Below are 19,314 nucleotides of genomic sequence, written 5' to 3'. Positions count from 1 at the left end.
ATAACAGCTTGGTCAGTCAGTCAGTCATTTTCCAGCCCGCTATATCCTAACACAGGGTCACGGGGGTCTGCTGGAGCCAATCCCAGCCAGCACAGGCAGCAAGGCTGGAACAAATCCCGAGCAGGGCGCCAGCCCACAGCAGGACACACACACACCCACACACAAGCACACACTAGGGATAATTTAGGATCGCCAGTGAGTGCACCTAACCTGCATGTCTTTGGACTGTGGGAGGAAACCGACGCAGACACGAGGAGAACATGCAAACCCCACGCAGGGAGGACCTGGGAAGTGAACCCAGGCCTCCTTACTGCGAGCGGAGCAGCGCTACCACTGCGCCACTGTGCTGCTCACAGTTTGATCAATGAACATAAAATGTGTCCATCCAAATTCTCATAATGCATTTGACTTCCATTATTCTGTTTGCTAGACCTTTAGGCCAAAATTTTGGCATTGTTGTTTAATGAAAAAATTAACTTATAGAAAGAACATTCTAAATACTTTTTATTTTTCTTAGTAAAAACTGTAATTGACAAATGATGTAAAGTCTTTGGTAGAATGTTATCTCCTCTAGATTCCATGAACATGGCTAACATTAAAAAAACAAATTAAGAAAGAGTTATGTGGGTAGCTGTCTGGGCAGATAATTTCATCTCTCGTCATTATTTTTTTTTATATAGTTTTCTAGTGGTGTGTTGTTCCCCAAAGAAGACATGAGAAATTAGTCATTGCTTTAAGTTGACCTTTGCTGTGAATTCTCTCTGCCTGATACTGTGCATGTGTGTGTTTTGTTCCTTCAGCTTTTTGTAAGGGTATCATCTTTATCATAACACCAGAAATACTTTCTGCGGGAACATAAATATTTTAACAGTTGTTTATTAAGAATCAGCAAGTTGTCCAGCTTTGAAGAAACTGACCTTGTAAAGGCAGATATTTTGAGTCTTTCTTTTATTTGGCTCAGAGTGGATTAACTTGTCATAAGTGACCATGGCCCAATTCAAAGGTTCAGGTCCAAACAGTGAGTGTACAGTAAATTCCTTCATTTTCTAGACTAGGACACATTCCAAATAACCATAGTTTGGAATTGTCAGTAACCTAAAATCCACATTTTTGAGATATGGGATGAAACTTGGAGTATGTAAATGTACATTTGGTGAATGAGTCAAAATGTTGCTATTGTGCTTAGTTTAGTTTTCGATACTCTGATGTTCAAAACTTCGAAAAAAGCTGATTTTAGCATTGTTGTTTGTGTGTCTGTGAAAAACTGAAACTGATCTTCCTGTCTTAAAATTATAATTTTTGGCAGAAAATAATGCTTTTTTTGTGTTGTGTACACCTCCTGGATGACAACATCCAAGCAACGATGGAATATTTTACAATAAGCAGTATCAAAGATATCTGAACACTGATACCAAATTGTGTACTTCCTTTTTTGGATTATGTTGGACATTTAGTTGGGTTCTACTTTGTGAATTACAGCTGTTAAATGTACTGTTTTTATTCATAGGCTATAGTTCTGTGTTTTCGACTACACTTCACAAAGGACAACATTACTAACAATACTGCAGCTGCCACTGTACGACAGGTAGTAACAGTTGTTTTTGAGAGAATGGTGGCTGAAGATGAACGTCACAAAAGTAAGAGGTTGCTTTACTACTTTTCTTTTTATGTATATTCTGCTTAATACTTCTCTCAGAAAAGAGGAAAACTGACAAAACAAAATGTGTATAAACTAATTAATGATATATTTTAATGTGGTTTAGCTAAAGTAAACATTAATGTTTTCTGGATTTATTAACCACAGAAGGGCCAACATAATGCCCCTTTTATAATGCACATCTGTTTTATATTTGTTCTGCCTCTTCATTTAAAAAAAGTGGGGAAAAAAACAAAAAGTTATATTGAGATAATTATAATAAGATATAAAAAAACACTACGTTGTGAATGTGAAGACAATAAGCTAACCATTCAAAATTATGAAATGGCTGATTATGGAAGAGAATCACAAAAACAGATCAGTAAAATACTGCAGCTTTGCATAGCATTTTTTCAGTAACACAATGTCAAAGCTAGTGCAGGAAACAAAATACCATTCTCCTACAACTGAATGTCAGCTTTCCCCTTAGAACAAGGGCTTTTTAAGATAAATTTATGTATTATATTCAAATAGCATAATTTGGTTTGACAGCCCTACTAAGTATAGTACTTTTATTGTGATTTGGATTGATGTTGCTGACTGTTGATGTCCTGAGTACAACTGTTTAGGATGTACTAGGAGAGAGCCACCTTGTTGTATATCTGCTCAAAATGTTGGCAAAATAGTTACAGTGCTATAAAGTAATGGTTTGTGTTTTAAAAAATACATAAAAAGAAATGTAAAACAGAACAGAAGAGAAAAACAGAATTCTGCTGTCTCTCTGGAGCTGCCTTGAACCTGTACACCTGATGGAGTGGCTCAGCTACTTACCAAGTACCAAGTATCACAAAGTACTTCCTTTTTCACGTTGAAGGTCTCGTTCTTCCTCATTTCCTCACACATGCAACCAAAGCCAGTGAGCCTTTTGCATTGACTCACCTGCAAACTGGACACTCGAATCAGGTATGGCCTGAGAACTCTTTAAAAACCTACTTTGAGCATTAAGTGGTGTAACCAGGGGTACAAGGTTAGAACTCTCCCTAGCAGCTCCTATTGTGTGGGCCTGTGGGCCTTCAATAGCCAATACAGAAGTGAGACTTCCATGGCTGCTTCAAATTTTTCTCTCAGTTCTACTTGAAACGTTATACTCATTTGTAGCTTGGAATTCTTCTGGCCGCTTGTTGGTTTCTGCATGTTCCCAGTGTTTCCTATAAGGAGGAAACTTCATATCCTTGTCCTTAGAGGGAGCAACCTCCTCTTGCTTCCCAACAGTCAGGAGTCTTGTGTCCTTTTGCCGGCCCTCTTCAAAACCTCTCTGACACTAAGTAGAGGATTAGGCGTCCTTGGCACCTGCTAATTCTCGTTCCATGTAGTATGTAGGGGAATGTTATGTGTCGAGGGGAAGTGATGTTGGGGTAGTATGGGTTTCTCTACCTGTTGCACTTGTAGTGCACTAGATATGGAAGAATATATCAGCATATACTTTTTTGTTTTCTATTTCTCTTCTGTAAATTTTTCATGTGTAGGTCCATTCCTCTGGTAAAGTTTAATTTATAGGTCATTTCGTCTACTAGGTCCGTTCCTCTGATAAAGTTTCATGTATAGCTTATTTCGTCTAATGTATACCACAGTGGTACCTTTGCCAAAGAAACCTTTAGACACTGGGCAATTTCGTACATAATGAAACATAATGACAATACAGTATCAGTGGTTATGAAAATGAGTTGCTACATATATAAAAATAAAAGTTTTGATTCTTCCTGTGTTGCAAGGTTGCTGAAAATCAGGCCATTTACAAGTACTTTCTATTTGTATAGATAAATAGAACTTTATTTGTTCCCAGGTGGAAATTTGGCTTTTACTGAAGCTCTTTAAATAACTAAATAGAAAGATACCTACATACATACATACACACACACACACTGACTATAGTCTGAACACACACACCAAAAGAAACAAACAGTTGTGACATTGCAGTCACAGTGAGGCATATTGCTGTTGGTATAAAGGAACCCCAGTAGCGTTTCTTGACACACTTCTGCTGAATAAATCATCAGTTAAAAGTACTCAGTGTTAGTGTGTCAGAGAGAGGATGTGAAGCATTGTTTGTAATGGCACTCAGTCTTGTTTTCATTTTCTCTTTTGCTACTACCTCCTGGGGGTCCAGAGCACATCTCATATCTGGGCCTGCCTTTTTAATTAGCCTGTTGATTCAGTAAGCCTCTGTTGAAGTGATGTTACCAGCCTAACACACCACGGTGTAGAACATTGCAGTGGCAATCACAGCGATGTAGAAGATGTGAAGGATGTCACTACTCACGTTGAAAGACAGAGTTTCCCTAGGAAAAATCCTGTTCTTTTTTATATAGTTCCTGTTTATTCCAAGGCCAGTCCAACCTGTCATTGATGTGGACCTCCAAGTACTAGTAGGAATGCACTACCTCTACATCCACTCCTTGAATAGTGAATGGATATAGAGGCTCTTTAGTGCAGCAAAAGTCAATGCTGATGTTAATTTGGAGGCAACTGTTTCTGCACCAAGAAAAAATGTTCTCCACCTGACTCCTATACTCTGTCTCACCCCTCCCTCCCCATCAATACACCCCAGAAATGCAGAGTCATCTGAGAATGTCTACAAGTAATATGACCTGGTGTTATAGTCGGAGGTGTGCAGAGTGAAAAGAAAAGGAGACAGGTCTGTTATTTGTGGTACTCCAGTGTTGCTCACACTCATATCAGGGGAAAAAAAGTCCTTGACTGCTCGACATATACATTGTGGTTGTGCAAGGAATAACAAGTCAGCAACCCAACCGTCTACATTTAATTAAGTTGGTCTTTAACGTAAACAAACAGGCACTCTGTGGCACATGATAAAGATAAAAAAGAACAGCAGCTTTTTTAGGGCTTAAGTGAAACATTTTCTAAAAATGGGTCAAAGTGATGGAGCTCCAACCCATGGGATGCTCATAACAAATAATGACACCTTCTTCCAGCAGGCTCGAGATTTATAGGCCAGGGGCTTGAAGGAATGAAATCAGTTGCCTAACTGGGGCTGTTCTTGGCACTGTGGCGGGGAAGGAAGAGGATATAATTAGTGCCAGCACCCCTCTCGTTTCGGGGTTGTATTACATACCTCAGATGAGCCCAGAAGGTGCTCCTCTAACGAGCATGTGTGACAACATGTATCTTTAAATTCTCAAAATGAAAGAGTGATTGTTTTAATTATTTTAATTATAATTATCCTTTTTTCCCTGCTTTTAATTTTAATTTGGAACTTATTTTTTTAATGAATTACCCTGTAGGTATTATTGAACCTCCAGCAGCAATTCAGGGTAATAGCAACAGAAGATCGATCAGTACCCTCAGACCATGCGCTAAGGATGCATACATGCTTTTCCAGGTAAAATCTTTATTCAAGGAAATTTTAAGATATAGAAATATTCTGTGTGTGTGTATATGCTGTAAATGTTTATAATAATTACACTGACAAAAGTAAGTATCCTACATTGAACTCTTAACATTAAATACTTGCTTATAGGATATAAGCAGATTTGCTGTTTTCTAAATGAAAATGTATAATTTAACATTAAAAATGTAAATTGTACCATTTTTTTAAAACTTGATAAAATGCAGTAAGGTTGATATAATGAAATTGTTTATTCATTTGTATTTAATTGGTATTCTTTTCTGTGTAAAAAAAAAAAAAGGTAATTTCATTTCACTTGTGTGAATTTGTTTGTTTTGTTTGATCAGATTTGTTTCTTCTTTTTTCTGGAAAATCTGCATACACATAGCTTCAGAGGTTGCTTTCTAAAAACATGTTAAATCTGAAGGCTATCAACACCTTTAACTACATATACTTAATTTATCTTCCCCTTGTTTCAACAGTGAGTTTACCTTATGTGTTTTACTTTGTTAAGATATATGGTGAAAGCAGTAATATGCTATGTATGGAAACAGAGTGGATTGTTCTCCAGAACCTAGCAGATGTGAAAAAAATCTTTTATGTTCCAACAGTTCGAATACCAAGGGTGGTTGTTTGAAGAATTGAGTGGGTTAACACTTACTAAATAGAAGATGAAATTTGATCAAAATCATAGCTATAATAAAACAGAAAACTGCTTACCTTTAAAATTTCTTTGGCAATTAAGATGTATACGTTTTAATAAACAATTAAGAATTAATCACAATGTAAGACATTTTTTAAAAGCCACTGTCATCTTTTTCCCCATAATATGCCCTCACAACATGAAATTAAGATTTCCCTTGCAAGGTTTAATTCGTATCCTCTTATTGTTTCCCCCGCACATACCATAAAGTGCAGCGCAGACAGAATTTTTTGATATTACTGGCAATCATATTTTCTTAGGCATGAAGATGCTTAATTGGATCTTAGATGAATAAAATCTTAAAAACAGTACACAGTTCAAGTCACTTGATTACCTACAATATTGTTCTTGCAAAATTCAGTTAAAGCAGACTTTTTTCACTAGAGGAATTGCAATATTTTTGTTCCTTTCTACAAAATTGTATTTGAAAGTCTTAGGAAAAATTCACATGAGATTAAAAAAGAGGCTTTTAGAAACTATCCATCCAGTTAGCACATGTTCTGTGTGCTTGCACTAGGTCTTTTTTTCTGGTCTTTTCCGGAGTTTCCTCTGATTATGTAATTATGTGCTTTTTGAATATTTGTGCTGATAAAAATAAGTGAGGTTTATGTTAAGCTGAGCTCTCTGTAATCAGACCTGGCTTTGTTCATTTAACTGTTTCAGGTTATGCCTTTAATTAGTTTTAATTAGTTATGCGTGTTAGATAGGGGTCAATTACTTTTTCACACTCTGCTAGTTAATGTTGAATAACATGTTTCATTAAATAAAAAACAAAAGTAAAAACAAAAAGTGTGTCATAATGGATGAAGCAAAGGCACAGAACAAGGTGATGGTCAGGACGGTCCAGTCTCCTGCCCTTTCACGTATACCCCAAACCTCTACCAGACGCTTTAATTGATACCAACAAAAAGACAAGAATATCTATATTTGAATAGGCAGCTAACCTCAAGAAACATTATTTAAGGTTAGGGTAATATAGAATCGGAATTTACAAAACTGAAAAGGTGCAGTTGGTCTATTTTTGGGACAGAAAATAAATGTTTATAAAATCTTCTTTACAAGTTTGTACATTTAGATACCTTTTGTGTTTTTATGTTACTGTATATGGTACACTGCACATATTTCACATTTTCATGTTGCACATGGTTTTTGCTCCTTTGCGTGTGCATACACAAGACTAGTATACAGTAAATTAGTTGTCTGTACTAGTTGTGGACGCTAGGGGCGCTGTTGCCCCGTGAAACCCCACAGACAGAATTCCAGGACACACTTGTAAAAGTACCAAGAAGAATTTTTTAATTATTTTCTTCAAATAAAGTGCACAAAGCACCACACACTCCACAGTTCTATACATCAATACAATAAATCGATAACTATACAACAATCCTCCACTCCCAGCAGCTTCGTCACACTCCCTCCCAACTCCACCTCAGCTTGCTGGGTCTGCACCAGTCCTTTAAATAGTCCTTGACCTGGAAGTGCGCCTGTCCGTCTGTACAAGTGATTCAAAAGCACTTTCGGGTCGGATAAAGACTTATATTTTTCTTTAGCCCGGAAGTACTTCTGTTCTTCCGTCCCTGTGACTTGGGAATACTTCCGGGCTACAGGGAAAATAAAAATCCCCGCGTCTCCCTGCAGCGTCACACGATGGCCCCCACGGTACCCAGCAGGGCTGTGAAGCCAAACTCCATCTCCCATTGTGCCTTGCAGGAATCCGGGGCACCTCCATGCTGCAGGGAAGATGCCATCTAGCAGCCTGGATGTGCCGGCCGTCCATCACATAGTACAAGAAACAAGACTCCTCCTCAAATAAGCAAACAGCCTTTGTATCACACAGTGCATAGCATTATTATTAAAGTCGTTGTCACGTATAGTTCAATGCAAAAGTCCGGATAGCTCTAGCGAAATGGCATATTTTGTTGTTAAGAAGTCTGGAATACAGGTTAAGCCAAAATATTCTAGCATTTAAAGTCAACATCAGATCACTTTCTTTTCCCATTTGATCTTCTCAAGTGTGTTTGCAACAGAAAAGTTTTTACTCATTGATTCGGCTAAAATAGGACCTTTAACCAAAAAAATGAAACGTAGTTATTTGCATCCTTTAAACTGAAATAGAAGTAATTTTCACTCAATCACCAATTTGTTTTTAATCTGTATAACAAGGGGGCTCCGCCCCCTGCTCGCTTCGCTCGCCTACCCCCGGTGTTGGGTAACCCGAAATACATTGATGAATGTATGAGATATGTTTGTAGCTCCGTTAATTGAGCTGTTTGGTTTTGGAGCCGAGACAGTTTTGCTTCCGCGGTTTCAGACGCGCATTGTAGGCGCTGGCGTCTATTGTTTTTGTCCATGCGGGCTCGTGCTTGTAGCTCCATTAGTGGAGCTGTATAGTTTTGGAGTCGTGATCGTGACTCCATTAGTTCTCTGTTGTTTACCGTTAGTAATATGAATAATTGCACTTACTGTTAATACGGAGCGGTTTCTGTGGTTGTACTGTTAATAATGCATCACTGTAATGTGATTCACTTATGCTGTATAGTTTGGACATGTGAGGATGACGTACGTTCAATACGGAGCGTTCGTTTATTCTTATTACAGTTTGGACGTGTGAGGATGACGAACGTTTAAAACGGAGCGTTCGTTTATTCTTATTACGCGTTGTAGGCGCCTTCGGCTTTCGTATTAACTCGCGCCTTCCGTACTATTATGCTGTGTATGGTGGACCTTTGTGGACTCCGTACTTTTTCCCGTTTCATTCTGGGGTGGGGGGCTGAATCCTCTTTTTTGTGTGGCTGTGTCGTTACCTATGGGCACGTTGCCTCATTTCTTATTTACGTTAGTTGAGCTCCTTTGTTTTTGAGCCGTGACGCATTGTAGGCACTTATTTACGTTAGTTGAGCTAATATTATACCTCCGGTGCCGTGTGTGTTTCATGTGGTAGTCGTTGTAGGCGCATGCGCCCTCCGTACTATCTCGGGTTTGACTATGCTGTGTTTTGTGGATGTTTGGGGACGCCGTACTCTCTCCGGTTTGATTGTGGGGTGGGACGCCGAAGCCTGTTGTGTTTGTTTTGTCTGTGAGTACTCATATTATTGTATCACTGTAATGTGATTCACATATGCTGTGGAGTCTGTATCTCTGGGGCTTCTGTACCATCTCAGGGGTCTGCCTGCGGTGTGTTAGACGCACGTTGTAGGCGCCCGCACCTTCCGTACTATGTCGGGTTTGACTATGCTGTGTAGTGTGGACGGTTAGGGTTCCGTATTGTCTGTGCTCGTTGCTTTATTTCGTATTTCCGTTCGTTCAGCTGTCGGCGCCTGCGCACTATGTCTCCTGCGTCCATGGGCATGCCATGTACCTGCGTCCATATCCGGTTTATTCTCGGTTAGTAATATGGATGTTGACACACTTGCCAACTTAAAATGAAACCATATTTATGCTTGATTTAGAGGTTGAAGTAACAGTTGGGAGTTGTTTTTCAGCAGCTTCAGTTAATGATGGTATGGAATATATAGTGCTTTCTTTCGCTGGTATCCAGAAGGCTTCCGGTTTGAATCCCTGTCACTGCCAAAAGAGAGCCTACCCTGCTTGGCCCTTGAGCAAGACCCTTAACCTGCAATTTCTGCAGGGGTGCTGTACAATGGCTGACCCTGCACTCTGACCCCAAGGGGTATGCGAAAACTAACAAATTCCTAATACAAGAAATTCTATAACACGAAATAAAGGAAAAAAAAATATACATTGTAAAAACTAGACCAACGTGGTATTGTTCAATTATCAAGTGAAATATTACTTTTGATTTTTTCTTTTTAGGATCTTTGTCAGCTTGTTAATGCAGATGCACCTTATTGGTTAGTTGGCATGACTGAAATGACACGAACGTTTGGCCTTGAATTGCTAGAATCAGTTCTGAATGATTTTCCACAAGTCTTTCTACAAGTAAGTCTTTAATAATATTATTAGCCTTTATCTATTATGTGTAAATTCATAGATTTTATATTTACTACATTGTTAGTACAATTTTTGTGAAAAAGTCAAATTCAGCTTTTACATTTATATAAATTTTGTATATAATGTAATAGTGTTCATTATGTTTCATACTATTGCAAAGCTGATCATGTGGCATCATGTGGAGAGCCTCCTAAGGTTAATTGTTTCTTTCTTTTCTCGCCTCTGCAAAGCATCAGGAGTTCAGTTTCCTTCTGAAGGAGAGGGTTTGCCCACTGGTCATTAAACTATTCTCTCCAAACATCAAATTCAGACAAGGCAATAATGCTACTTCATCTCCAGCGCCAGTAGAAAAACCTTATTTTCCCATTTGTATGCGTTTGCTTCGAGTGGTGTCTGTTCTAATCAAGCACTTCTATAGTCTCCTGGTGAGTATACAAGGAAACATTTACTATCACCACTAGTTATATTTCAAACACAGGTTATATCTTGAGAGTTATTTCTATGCTCAGGCACTTGGGAATTATTTCTTGTTCTTTTATCTGTTTTCTTTAAGATCTTCAATCTTGCCTAACTCTTTTACATTTTAATGGAATTTTTATATATTGATGAAACCATGATAATGAAACAGCACAGCTATAATCCGTGAAACTTCTTTGACAATCTGCTGCAATGGAATTTTAAATCTCTTAAGTAAATCACCTTTATTCCTCTACAGTACATATCCTTTTTATGCTTTAGACTTCATATGTTATTACAATTATTATTTACTTTATGCAGTATTGTTCTTTGCATACATTAAAGTATATGTCAGTGTTTTTCTTCTATGTTAAGTCCAACTTGCCTTAGTGTCTTGACAGAGATAAATGTATTTTTTGATAAGTAATTATATTTTTTAAGAAGAGTAAAGTAATATGTGGAATTCAGTTCTTCTCTACAGCAGCAGGGTTTTTTTTTAGTTTCAGTCCTGTGGTCCCTGTGACTGACGGTTTTTCATCCCAACCAATTTTTTCTTTTTAGTGGTATCATCCACTTATTAAGCAAGCTATTATTTCCCTGTTTCTATGTTTCCTTCTGTCAATCTAGAAATCTCATCATGGTTATGCTATATCAATACTGGACTAAGGAAGCATTTATGTGTGTTAGACAGGGAAGAATTCCTTTTTGTCATACTGTTTATTTATTTTTTTCTTTTTTAATTGTTAATGTTATTTAAGCAAGTTTTGTGAATATGTACACAAGTAGATAACTTTGAATCAGTTGCTGCCCTTTATATTCAGTGTCATTTGCACCTGTGTCCACACCATGAAAAGTAAATAAAAAAAGGAACAAAGCATAGTTAAGTATTTAAAGCTACAAAAAAAATCTAATTTCTTATACTGTAAATGTAAATTTTGATACTGCTGCATTTTCTTGGAATACAAAATAAGAAAATGAATCAAGGCCAACTAATTAGAGAAAGAGATCAAGTAAAGTTAAGCATGGCTCACTGTTTGTGAAGTTGTCTGGGACAAAAAACTGTAGCCATAAGGGGTGCAAGGCTTGACTTTGAAACCCCAGCTGTTGAGCAGAAAAATTGTTTTTGTTTTTACTTGTTACTGGTCGCTTTAGTGTTAATTTATGTTTACATCTGTGTTTCTAGGTTGCTATATATATTTTTAAATTTTCAGAAAGTTTGTTTTACTGTTTAGAATACATCTGTGTTTCTAGGTTGCTATATATATTTTTAAATTTTCAGAAAGTTTGTTTTACTGTTTAGACTTATGGGGGCACCTGTTCTGGCATCACTGAGCAAGCACAGGGCGATAACCAATCCTGGATGAGAGTGTAGGCTATACTTGTGCTTGTTTAATGACGCCCATGTAATATACAAATTACACAGATTGGCCTACTTTGTACAAGCATGTTTGTGCTCTATTTTTAGTAGCTACAAGTGTAGGCAACTGGTATAGTCTCTTCTCTTCCATTGTTTTCTCTGTATAATTTTTGGTAGGATATCCAGAGACAATTTCCATTCATCATCAATGAATTTATACTAAATAATGCATAATACACCATGATTACATGTATGTAGCATATAATACAGCGTCTATAGTTTTCTGTCGTACAGAACCTGTAGTAATCAATTAGGTGAAAACTTCAGTGACAACTTTAATATTTTGCTGAAAGAATCGGTGGTTTTTGCCTGATCGAAAAAGATAGCAATTAACTCTGTGCCAAAGAAAACAAAATTGCACTGTCTAAATGACTACAGACTGGTGGCACTCATCACATTTTGTGACAAAGTGCTTTGAGAGACCAGTGCTGGGACATATTCAGAATAATTCAGGTAGTCATAGTAAATTCCAGTTTGCATAATGTCACAACTGAACGACACAGGATGCCACATCACCTGCACTTCATATAATCTGGGATAATTAAAAACTGTTATGCTAGAGACTTGTTTATAGACTGCCGCTCAGTATTTTAACACTTTTACTGTCAAGGCTGATCACCAAAGTCCTCAGTTTAGAACTTAGCGCCTGTCTCTACAAATTAGTGTTTGATTCCTAACAAGCAGTATCACCGACTCCATGCTGACCTTCAGCCCAAGGCATTCAACAAGGTTTGTGCTAAGCCCCTCTTTTTTTTACTCCTTCTTCGCTGACTGTATGATCAGACATAGCTCCAACTCCATCATTAAATTTTCTAATGACACCACAGAAACAGAGCCGATTATCAATAATTGCATGGCTTACAGAGAAGGTTTGCTTGCAGACATAGTGGTGCCAGGACAGCAGTCTCACCCTTAATGTCAGTAAAACCAATAAGCTGGTCGTAGACCAGGAAGCAAAAAGCAAACCACACCCATCTAAATCTGATCAAATCCGTGGAGAGGATCAGCAGTATTTCATTTCTTGGAGTGAGTATCACTGGTAAACAGAAGTTGGGTACAACACATTTCACTTACTGTCAAGAACTCTTACCAGTGCCTCTACTCTCTCAGATGTCTGAGGAAAGTGAAGATTTCTCTATTAGTATCGCCCATCTGCATTCTGATGAGGGCATGTATAAGACATGCTTCCTTAGAAAAGCAAACAGTATTTTTAAATACCACTGCCATTCTCCACATTTGGCTTTTCTCGGTCCTTGCTTGTGGAAAATGGTATAGGAGGACTGGCACTCAGGGACAGTTTCAGTCCACAGACCATAAGGCTACTGCACAGCCAATCAAAATAACAAATATTACAAAATATTGAAATGTGTGGTTCAAATCCATTGAATGTCCAGAAATAGTGCAAAGATAAGTGATATATTTTATTGAACTATTTGAAATAAAAAAAAACTTTAAAAATGGGGATGTTGTAAATTCTTGTACCAGTAGTGTATACAGTTTATAACACAAATACTAGAAAATATATATTTTTTGGACTTGACATCTGTAGGTAGTGTTATTTTGATCAGTCTGGAGTACTGTTGCCTGGATTTTGTCCAAGAAAGCTTTTTTGACCCCACTGTATGTATGCTACAAGAAGAGTAAGACCTGTAGTGCAAAGTGTATGCCTTTCCACTTTCTTTTCTGCTTCATACAGTATAAATCAGTCTGCAAGCACTACCCACCTTGTTAGCTGAAGCTTAGAGATTAGCAAGCATCGCTGCACACTTCTACTTTTGAGGGGTATAGTGCAAGGCTACATCTGACCTCTACAAAGCAGCCCATATTTTAAAAGTGGAGACCTTCCCTTTCTCAATTAATAGATGGCTGTCTGTTTTATTGATGTCCAGCAAAACTAATTCGCCACGGTGTTCAGTATATGGTATTGTAACACACATGCGCCTTAGGATTACCTTCTTAGCTTTACCACTGTGGAACACATAGCTCTGGGAGGATGCCCAGTGAGGGTGTCAAATCCCACCCATGGTTCTCAGAACTGGACCTGCTTGGCTGTGTAAAAATTGACATCTCCATAAAGTGGTGTCACATTTGTGACTCAGATTCCTAAAATCGACAGAGCTCCTGTAAAGAACCTGTTGGTGACACACTCCATCCAGAGAATCTTTTTTTTTTTCTGGTCTGGTTTCTGTTCAGCCATCTTTTATGTTGTGCTGCAGTGCATCCTTTTGCTTTCTGTTGATTATTCATTAAATGGGTTGACCCAGTTGGTGCCCAATAATTCTTGCTCCATCCTCGTGGTCACTCCCCTCAATATTTCATGCAAACAAGACTAAATTAGGCAAGAATCTGAACATTTTGCAATATTGCCTACCAGCACCTGGAGTAAACCTACACTTATTGGAAAGATTCATTACTTTATATTTTATAGTTGATTGTTCAAACTGTAATAAAACATTCTGATATATTCAAAATTTGTTTGTGAGTGTGACAGCAGTGAAAGAATGTACTGTAATTACAAGTCCGTATGGTAAAGAAGTGTTGACATCTTAGAAAGTAACACAATATAGATTGTTATAGAATTTACAGATTTGATTGAAAAAACAATTTGCATACATTCAACTAAAGAGATATATTATGTTAGCCGCTGAATGGAAAATAATAAAGTAGTAATAGGGGTAAGGATGCGCTGTTATTCATTTTTGTTGTATCTGTTTTCTTCCAGAAAGTGTTCTTTTTTTGTTTGTTTTTTTGTGATCAAAAGTTTATTAAAGATTCAAATGCAAGTACCATATTTAGATCCAGTGCAAAGACAAACATTTTTGGCAATAATTAAAACAAACACCTGCCCAACAGCACACACCCCAAACCCCACATCCAGCCCTGTAAGGAAAAAGAGAAGGGGAAAAAAACAAAGGGCTGAAAACTACCTGGTTCACCCAGAGAACAGAAAACCATACATACGCAGGCTGTGTGAGAGAGAAGGAAGAGAAAAATAAAGCAGTCAAATATCAAGTGTAAAATCTGTGCCTCCTGCCATCCATTCACTGACTTCAGTCTTATGATATTGGAGCCAGGTGATCTGTAGATCTGTGCTGCAGTAAGTTTACTAAAAGCAAATTATTAAAAGAAGATTTCCATGAAGTAAAAGAAAGAGTTAGGGGATTTCCAGCAAGAGGCTAATTTAGATTTTGCAGCGATTGTACCTAAACAGAATAACCTCTGTTGGGTAACAGAGAAAGGTACAGAAGACAGGTGTTACGGAAGGAATATTTGAAGCACTAAAAGTGTATTCGTAAAAAGAATGGAGTTCCACTAATAATGTTGCTTAAAGCTATGTCCTCAGCAGCTCATTAACTGAGTATATTCATTTTCACATGCTGTTAGTGAAATTTTGGCTCAAATTCTGAGTAGCTTTATGCTTTATACTATTTTGCCTTCTATCTTGCTCTAAAGTGATTGAGTCTGCTAGTTTTTGGTTTGCCTAAAAGTAATGTTTTTTTTTTTCTTTCATCTTTTCCAGGTCACAGAATGTGAGATTTTTCTTTCGTTATTGGTTAAATTTCTGGATGGTGATAAACCTCAATGGCTGAGGGCTGTAGCAGTGGAATCTATACATCGGCTCTGTGTTCAGCCACATTTGCTTAGGTACTAGATTACTTAAAATATAGTAAATAATCACTTTACAAGTACATAACTTCATAAATTTAGGTATCTGTATTTTTTTTTCTTTTGCACCACTATTACAATGCTGATTTTTGCCAAGTTAATTTTCACCTTTTGCACTTATGTATGAACATGAACCTCATTATTAATGCTTGAGAACTCATTTTAAGCTTTGGCAAAATATCCTTTTCTGAAGGTAAACATTTAGTAAATTTGTTCCAGATATCACTTCAAATGAAAGATGTAAATGTAATTCCTGTCCAGAATTAGATCCAGTAGAAGTGAAACCTAGTAATTACAGCCTTTATTCTGTTCATCTAAATAAACAGAAATCAGTGGTATGTACAGTCAGGAATAAGCTACAAGACTACTTAGACAATGTAGTAAATGCCACCCATTATATATCTAGAAGAGATATATTCTGCCAAGCATATACCATTTAAATCTTTTTTGTTTTTGAAGTGACAACTAAAGCAGACAAAAACAAAATGTAAACTATGCTTAACATTCAAATTGCCTATGATAAAGCTGCATGGTTTGGTGGCAACTGGGCAACAGTGAACTCGGCGAAAAGACAACTCAGCGAAGAAACAACTTGGCAAAATACAACTCGGCGACATCCTTTACCAGTTAGATAATAGTTAGGTTCAAAGAGATTTTTTTAATTATATTTAAATGACAACGTGATTTAAAATGTTGAAAATAAATTTATATAATTGACGAACAAACTTTATTCTGCCAATGGAACAAATTCTATCTTACATTATCTTCTGCAACCAAAATTGCTAATCCTTTATATAAATTGTATTGATTGTAATCGTATGATAACGTTATTTAGAATACAAAAGGTGACCTGAGAGTACGGCTTAAGGAATATCTTTACTCTCAACGCATTGGGACTCTCGTAAAGCAGGTGATTCTGTGGATTTTCCGGCGCCCTTAAATATTTAAATATCATTAAAAAATCTCTTTGAACCTAACTATTACCTAACTGGTAAAGGATGTCGGCGAGTTATCTTTTTCCCCCAGTTGTCTTTTCGCCCAGCTGTCTGTCGTCCAGTTGCCTTTTCGCCGGTTTGTCTGTCACCCAGTTGCACCTGAATGGAGTTGCACACCAAAAACGAATTCTGAAGCTAAAAGCCACTGGCCTAACAAATAATTTAAAAACATGTTTGCAGCTTGGTAAAAGACAGCTAGCAAATAATTGCAAGTGCTCCATATTAAGTTATGTAATCAATAAAATCATTCAAGAATCTGTTCTAATGCAGCAAACATTTTAGAACTTAACATCAATGATACCAACTTTCATAGAGTGACTCAACTTGAAGCATTTGCAGATGACATATAGATAGATTGGAGTGATGCTATATTCACTAGAAGAACCAGAACCAATTTAGAAAGGCCAGTCTTCAAATGTGGACATCCTAAAGTGTCACTGAATTGCAACTAATTTATGCTCAAAATGTAACAATCTTTTTTTCATCAGAGTGATTAGTGTTAATTATGTAATATTTATGATTGAATTTTTTCTGTTTATAATTATCTCTTTGTTAGGTCATTCTGTCAGTCTTATGACATGAAACAACATTCAACCAAGGTTTTTAGAGATATTGTCAACGCCTTAGGATCTTTCATACAGTCACTGTTCATTGTCCCTAATGCTGGAAATTCAACATCTGTAAATACTCCTACAGGTTTGTGCTTTTCTATGCTGTAACCCTTTATTACCACACTAATGTATATGATATTGTTTATCTAGTATAACTACAAAAACAATAGAACCCTACATTTAAAATTTTTTTTTTCATCCATTATGTGGTGGATTTACTGTTATGTGCAGATTCATTATCATTTTGCAAAACCCTCTTTCTTTTGAGCCTAAATCTTCTGACAGATGATTTCACATTATTTTCAAGTATCCTTGGTAGAAGGAACAATTCATAATGAATTCTGTGATGGTCAGCTACCCAGGCTCTGATGCAGCAAAGCAGCCCCAAACCATAACATTTTCACAACCATGTATTACAGTTGGTAACAGGTTCTTCTAGTCAAATTCTATCTTTTGGTTTTCACCAAATGTATCTTCTGGTGCTGTGACTAAGTACCATAACTGTATGTCTACCTTATCTGTGCTTAGCGCATTATTCCAGAAGTCCTGGTTTTTGCCTAGGTGTTCACGGGAAAACTTTAGTCTTGCCCTGTTGGTCTATCTGAGAAGCATTGATTTCATCCTGGCACACCTTCGATGTAGATCTAATTTGTGCATCCTCTTTCTGATGGTTGACCCATGCACTATGATATCAACAGTGGGTAGAGCTACTTTTGTGTAAGTCATGTGATTAAATTCTGGCACTCTTAGAGACTTCCGTTCAGCATCTTGCATTTCACTTTTGGACTGAACTTGCTGGGGCAGCCTAGCCTGGACAAATTGGCCATTGTTTAAAACCTTGTTCCTGATCTTTAGGGCAGTGGAATGGTTGTTTTAAAATATTTTTTAAATCCCTTCCCAGACTTAAAGGCATCTATACCTTATTTCTGAAGACCTCAGTCTGCTCTTCAATCTAGGCACGGTGATATCTCATGCTTTAACAGCACTGAGCAAACCAAACTAAATGTCTTAAGACAGATTCCTCCAAGATCCTCTCTGATGATGTTCTAATTGTTTGCACCTGATTCTAATTTAAGCTGTTTAAGGGAGTGATAAATATGGTCATGTATTTATTTTTGCCACATGTAAAATTTGTACTTATAGTATTTTTATTTAAATTATAAACTGAACTACAAACTGTAAATGTGTGCGTGATTGTTATAATCACATTTACCTACAGATACTGTTTAAATGAAGATAAAATCTTAATATGTCCACATTTGTTGAAAAGGGGAAAAAACATTTCATGGGATGTACTTACTTTTTCTTATAATACGCCTTGTGATATCAGTCATCATTTCTATTTCAGATTTGTCTTTTTATTCAAAATTCTTCAGAATGTTATTTCTAATATAAATAATGAATTATTAATTTCTGGAGCCTTCAAGGTACATTTAGCCAGTAAAGTAGTTCTCCTTTACCTCATGAACCCACTGCACTTGTTCTGATCATATTATTCTACTGTGTTAGTTTTGTTCTACAGTGCACAAACTTTGCCCAGTTACAATATGGCACAGGTGGTATTTGTATACAGTATGTAAGTATGCCATACTGTCTCGTGAAGTATAACTTTATTTATTTTGTTTTTTTGTTCAAGCTTTATAAAGTTCTGTAAAAAATCTAAGGAATTATAATGACTTGCTCACTGTGAATCAGTACAGCATTTTGATACAAATCATAACAAAGTACTTATTCAAGAAAGGATATGTTTCATTTTGTGCTGTGCTGTTCTGTTGATGTTCTGTTAAGATACAGGACCAATGTTAATATTCACTGGCAATAACGTTTCTTGTCTAAAATCCAAACAACTTCACATTTTCCATCAGAGCCCTGTTTGTTCTTTTAGCTGAAATTCATATTTAATTATACTTAAACTGTAACTACTCTGTCTGTACTAAGTACTCTACTGTATATGATTTGCCTATGAAAGAAGTTGCATTTTCATTATTGCTATTACTAAAATCTGTTTGCCCTCTATTTCTGTAATTTCTTATTCACTTTTTCAACAGTTTGGTTTTATTAAAGAGTAAACACAGGACCAAGTGATAATGAATACCCAAAAGGGTCATCAAACTCAGTATAATATTCCATTTCCCAATGCATGTTGAGCACCTAAGCACCTAATGTCTAAGCATACTAAGATGCATTAAGCTCTTATATTAAACAGTTTAAACAGTGGAGAAAGAAAAAATAATTATTGTGTTAAAATAAACTGACACCCATGCAGTCAGCAGTACTCTTAAGACAGGTACCAGCCTTAAACAAAATTCCAGTCTTTCATCAATCATTGAGGTGAGCACTCAGACTACTATGATAAAGAGAAGGTGCCTAACCTGACAGCCTATGATTTGAATATAAAAGGAAAATTAAGTTTAGAGGAAACCCATACAGACACATGGAGAACATGCAGGCTTTGCTCAAAATTGAACTAGTG

At 36.8% G+C, this 19,314-nt stretch overlaps 1 protein-coding gene across 2 annotated transcripts in view; it reads left to right on the top strand.

Moving 5' to 3' along the window:
- mon2 (MON2 homolog, regulator of endosome-to-Golgi trafficking) overlaps nucleotides 1-19,314 on the top strand; it is a 172,080-nt gene that overhangs the window by 79,670 nt on the left and 73,096 nt on the right. For both annotated transcript variants that reach the window (XM_028810523.2, XM_028810510.2), the window contains exons 5-10: nucleotides 1,508-1,637; nucleotides 4,939-5,036; nucleotides 9,559-9,684; nucleotides 9,927-10,121; nucleotides 15,090-15,214; nucleotides 16,787-16,926. In XM_028810523.2, the coding sequence (XP_028666356.1) occupies nucleotides 1,508-1,637; nucleotides 4,939-5,036; nucleotides 9,559-9,684; nucleotides 9,927-10,121; nucleotides 15,090-15,214; nucleotides 16,787-16,926 (814 nt within the window). The remainder of the gene's footprint in view (nucleotides 1-1,507; nucleotides 1,638-4,938; nucleotides 5,037-9,558; nucleotides 9,685-9,926; nucleotides 10,122-15,089; nucleotides 15,215-16,786; nucleotides 16,927-19,314) is intronic.

This window comes from Erpetoichthys calabaricus, chromosome 1, assembly GCF_900747795.2.
Source record: "Erpetoichthys calabaricus chromosome 1, fErpCal1.3, whole genome shotgun sequence".
Classification (NCBI taxonomy): domain Eukaryota; kingdom Metazoa; phylum Chordata; class Cladistia; order Polypteriformes; family Polypteridae; genus Erpetoichthys; species Erpetoichthys calabaricus.
The sequence above is the reverse complement of the archived record's forward strand: the minus strand, read 5'-3'. Positions and strand labels throughout refer to the sequence as shown.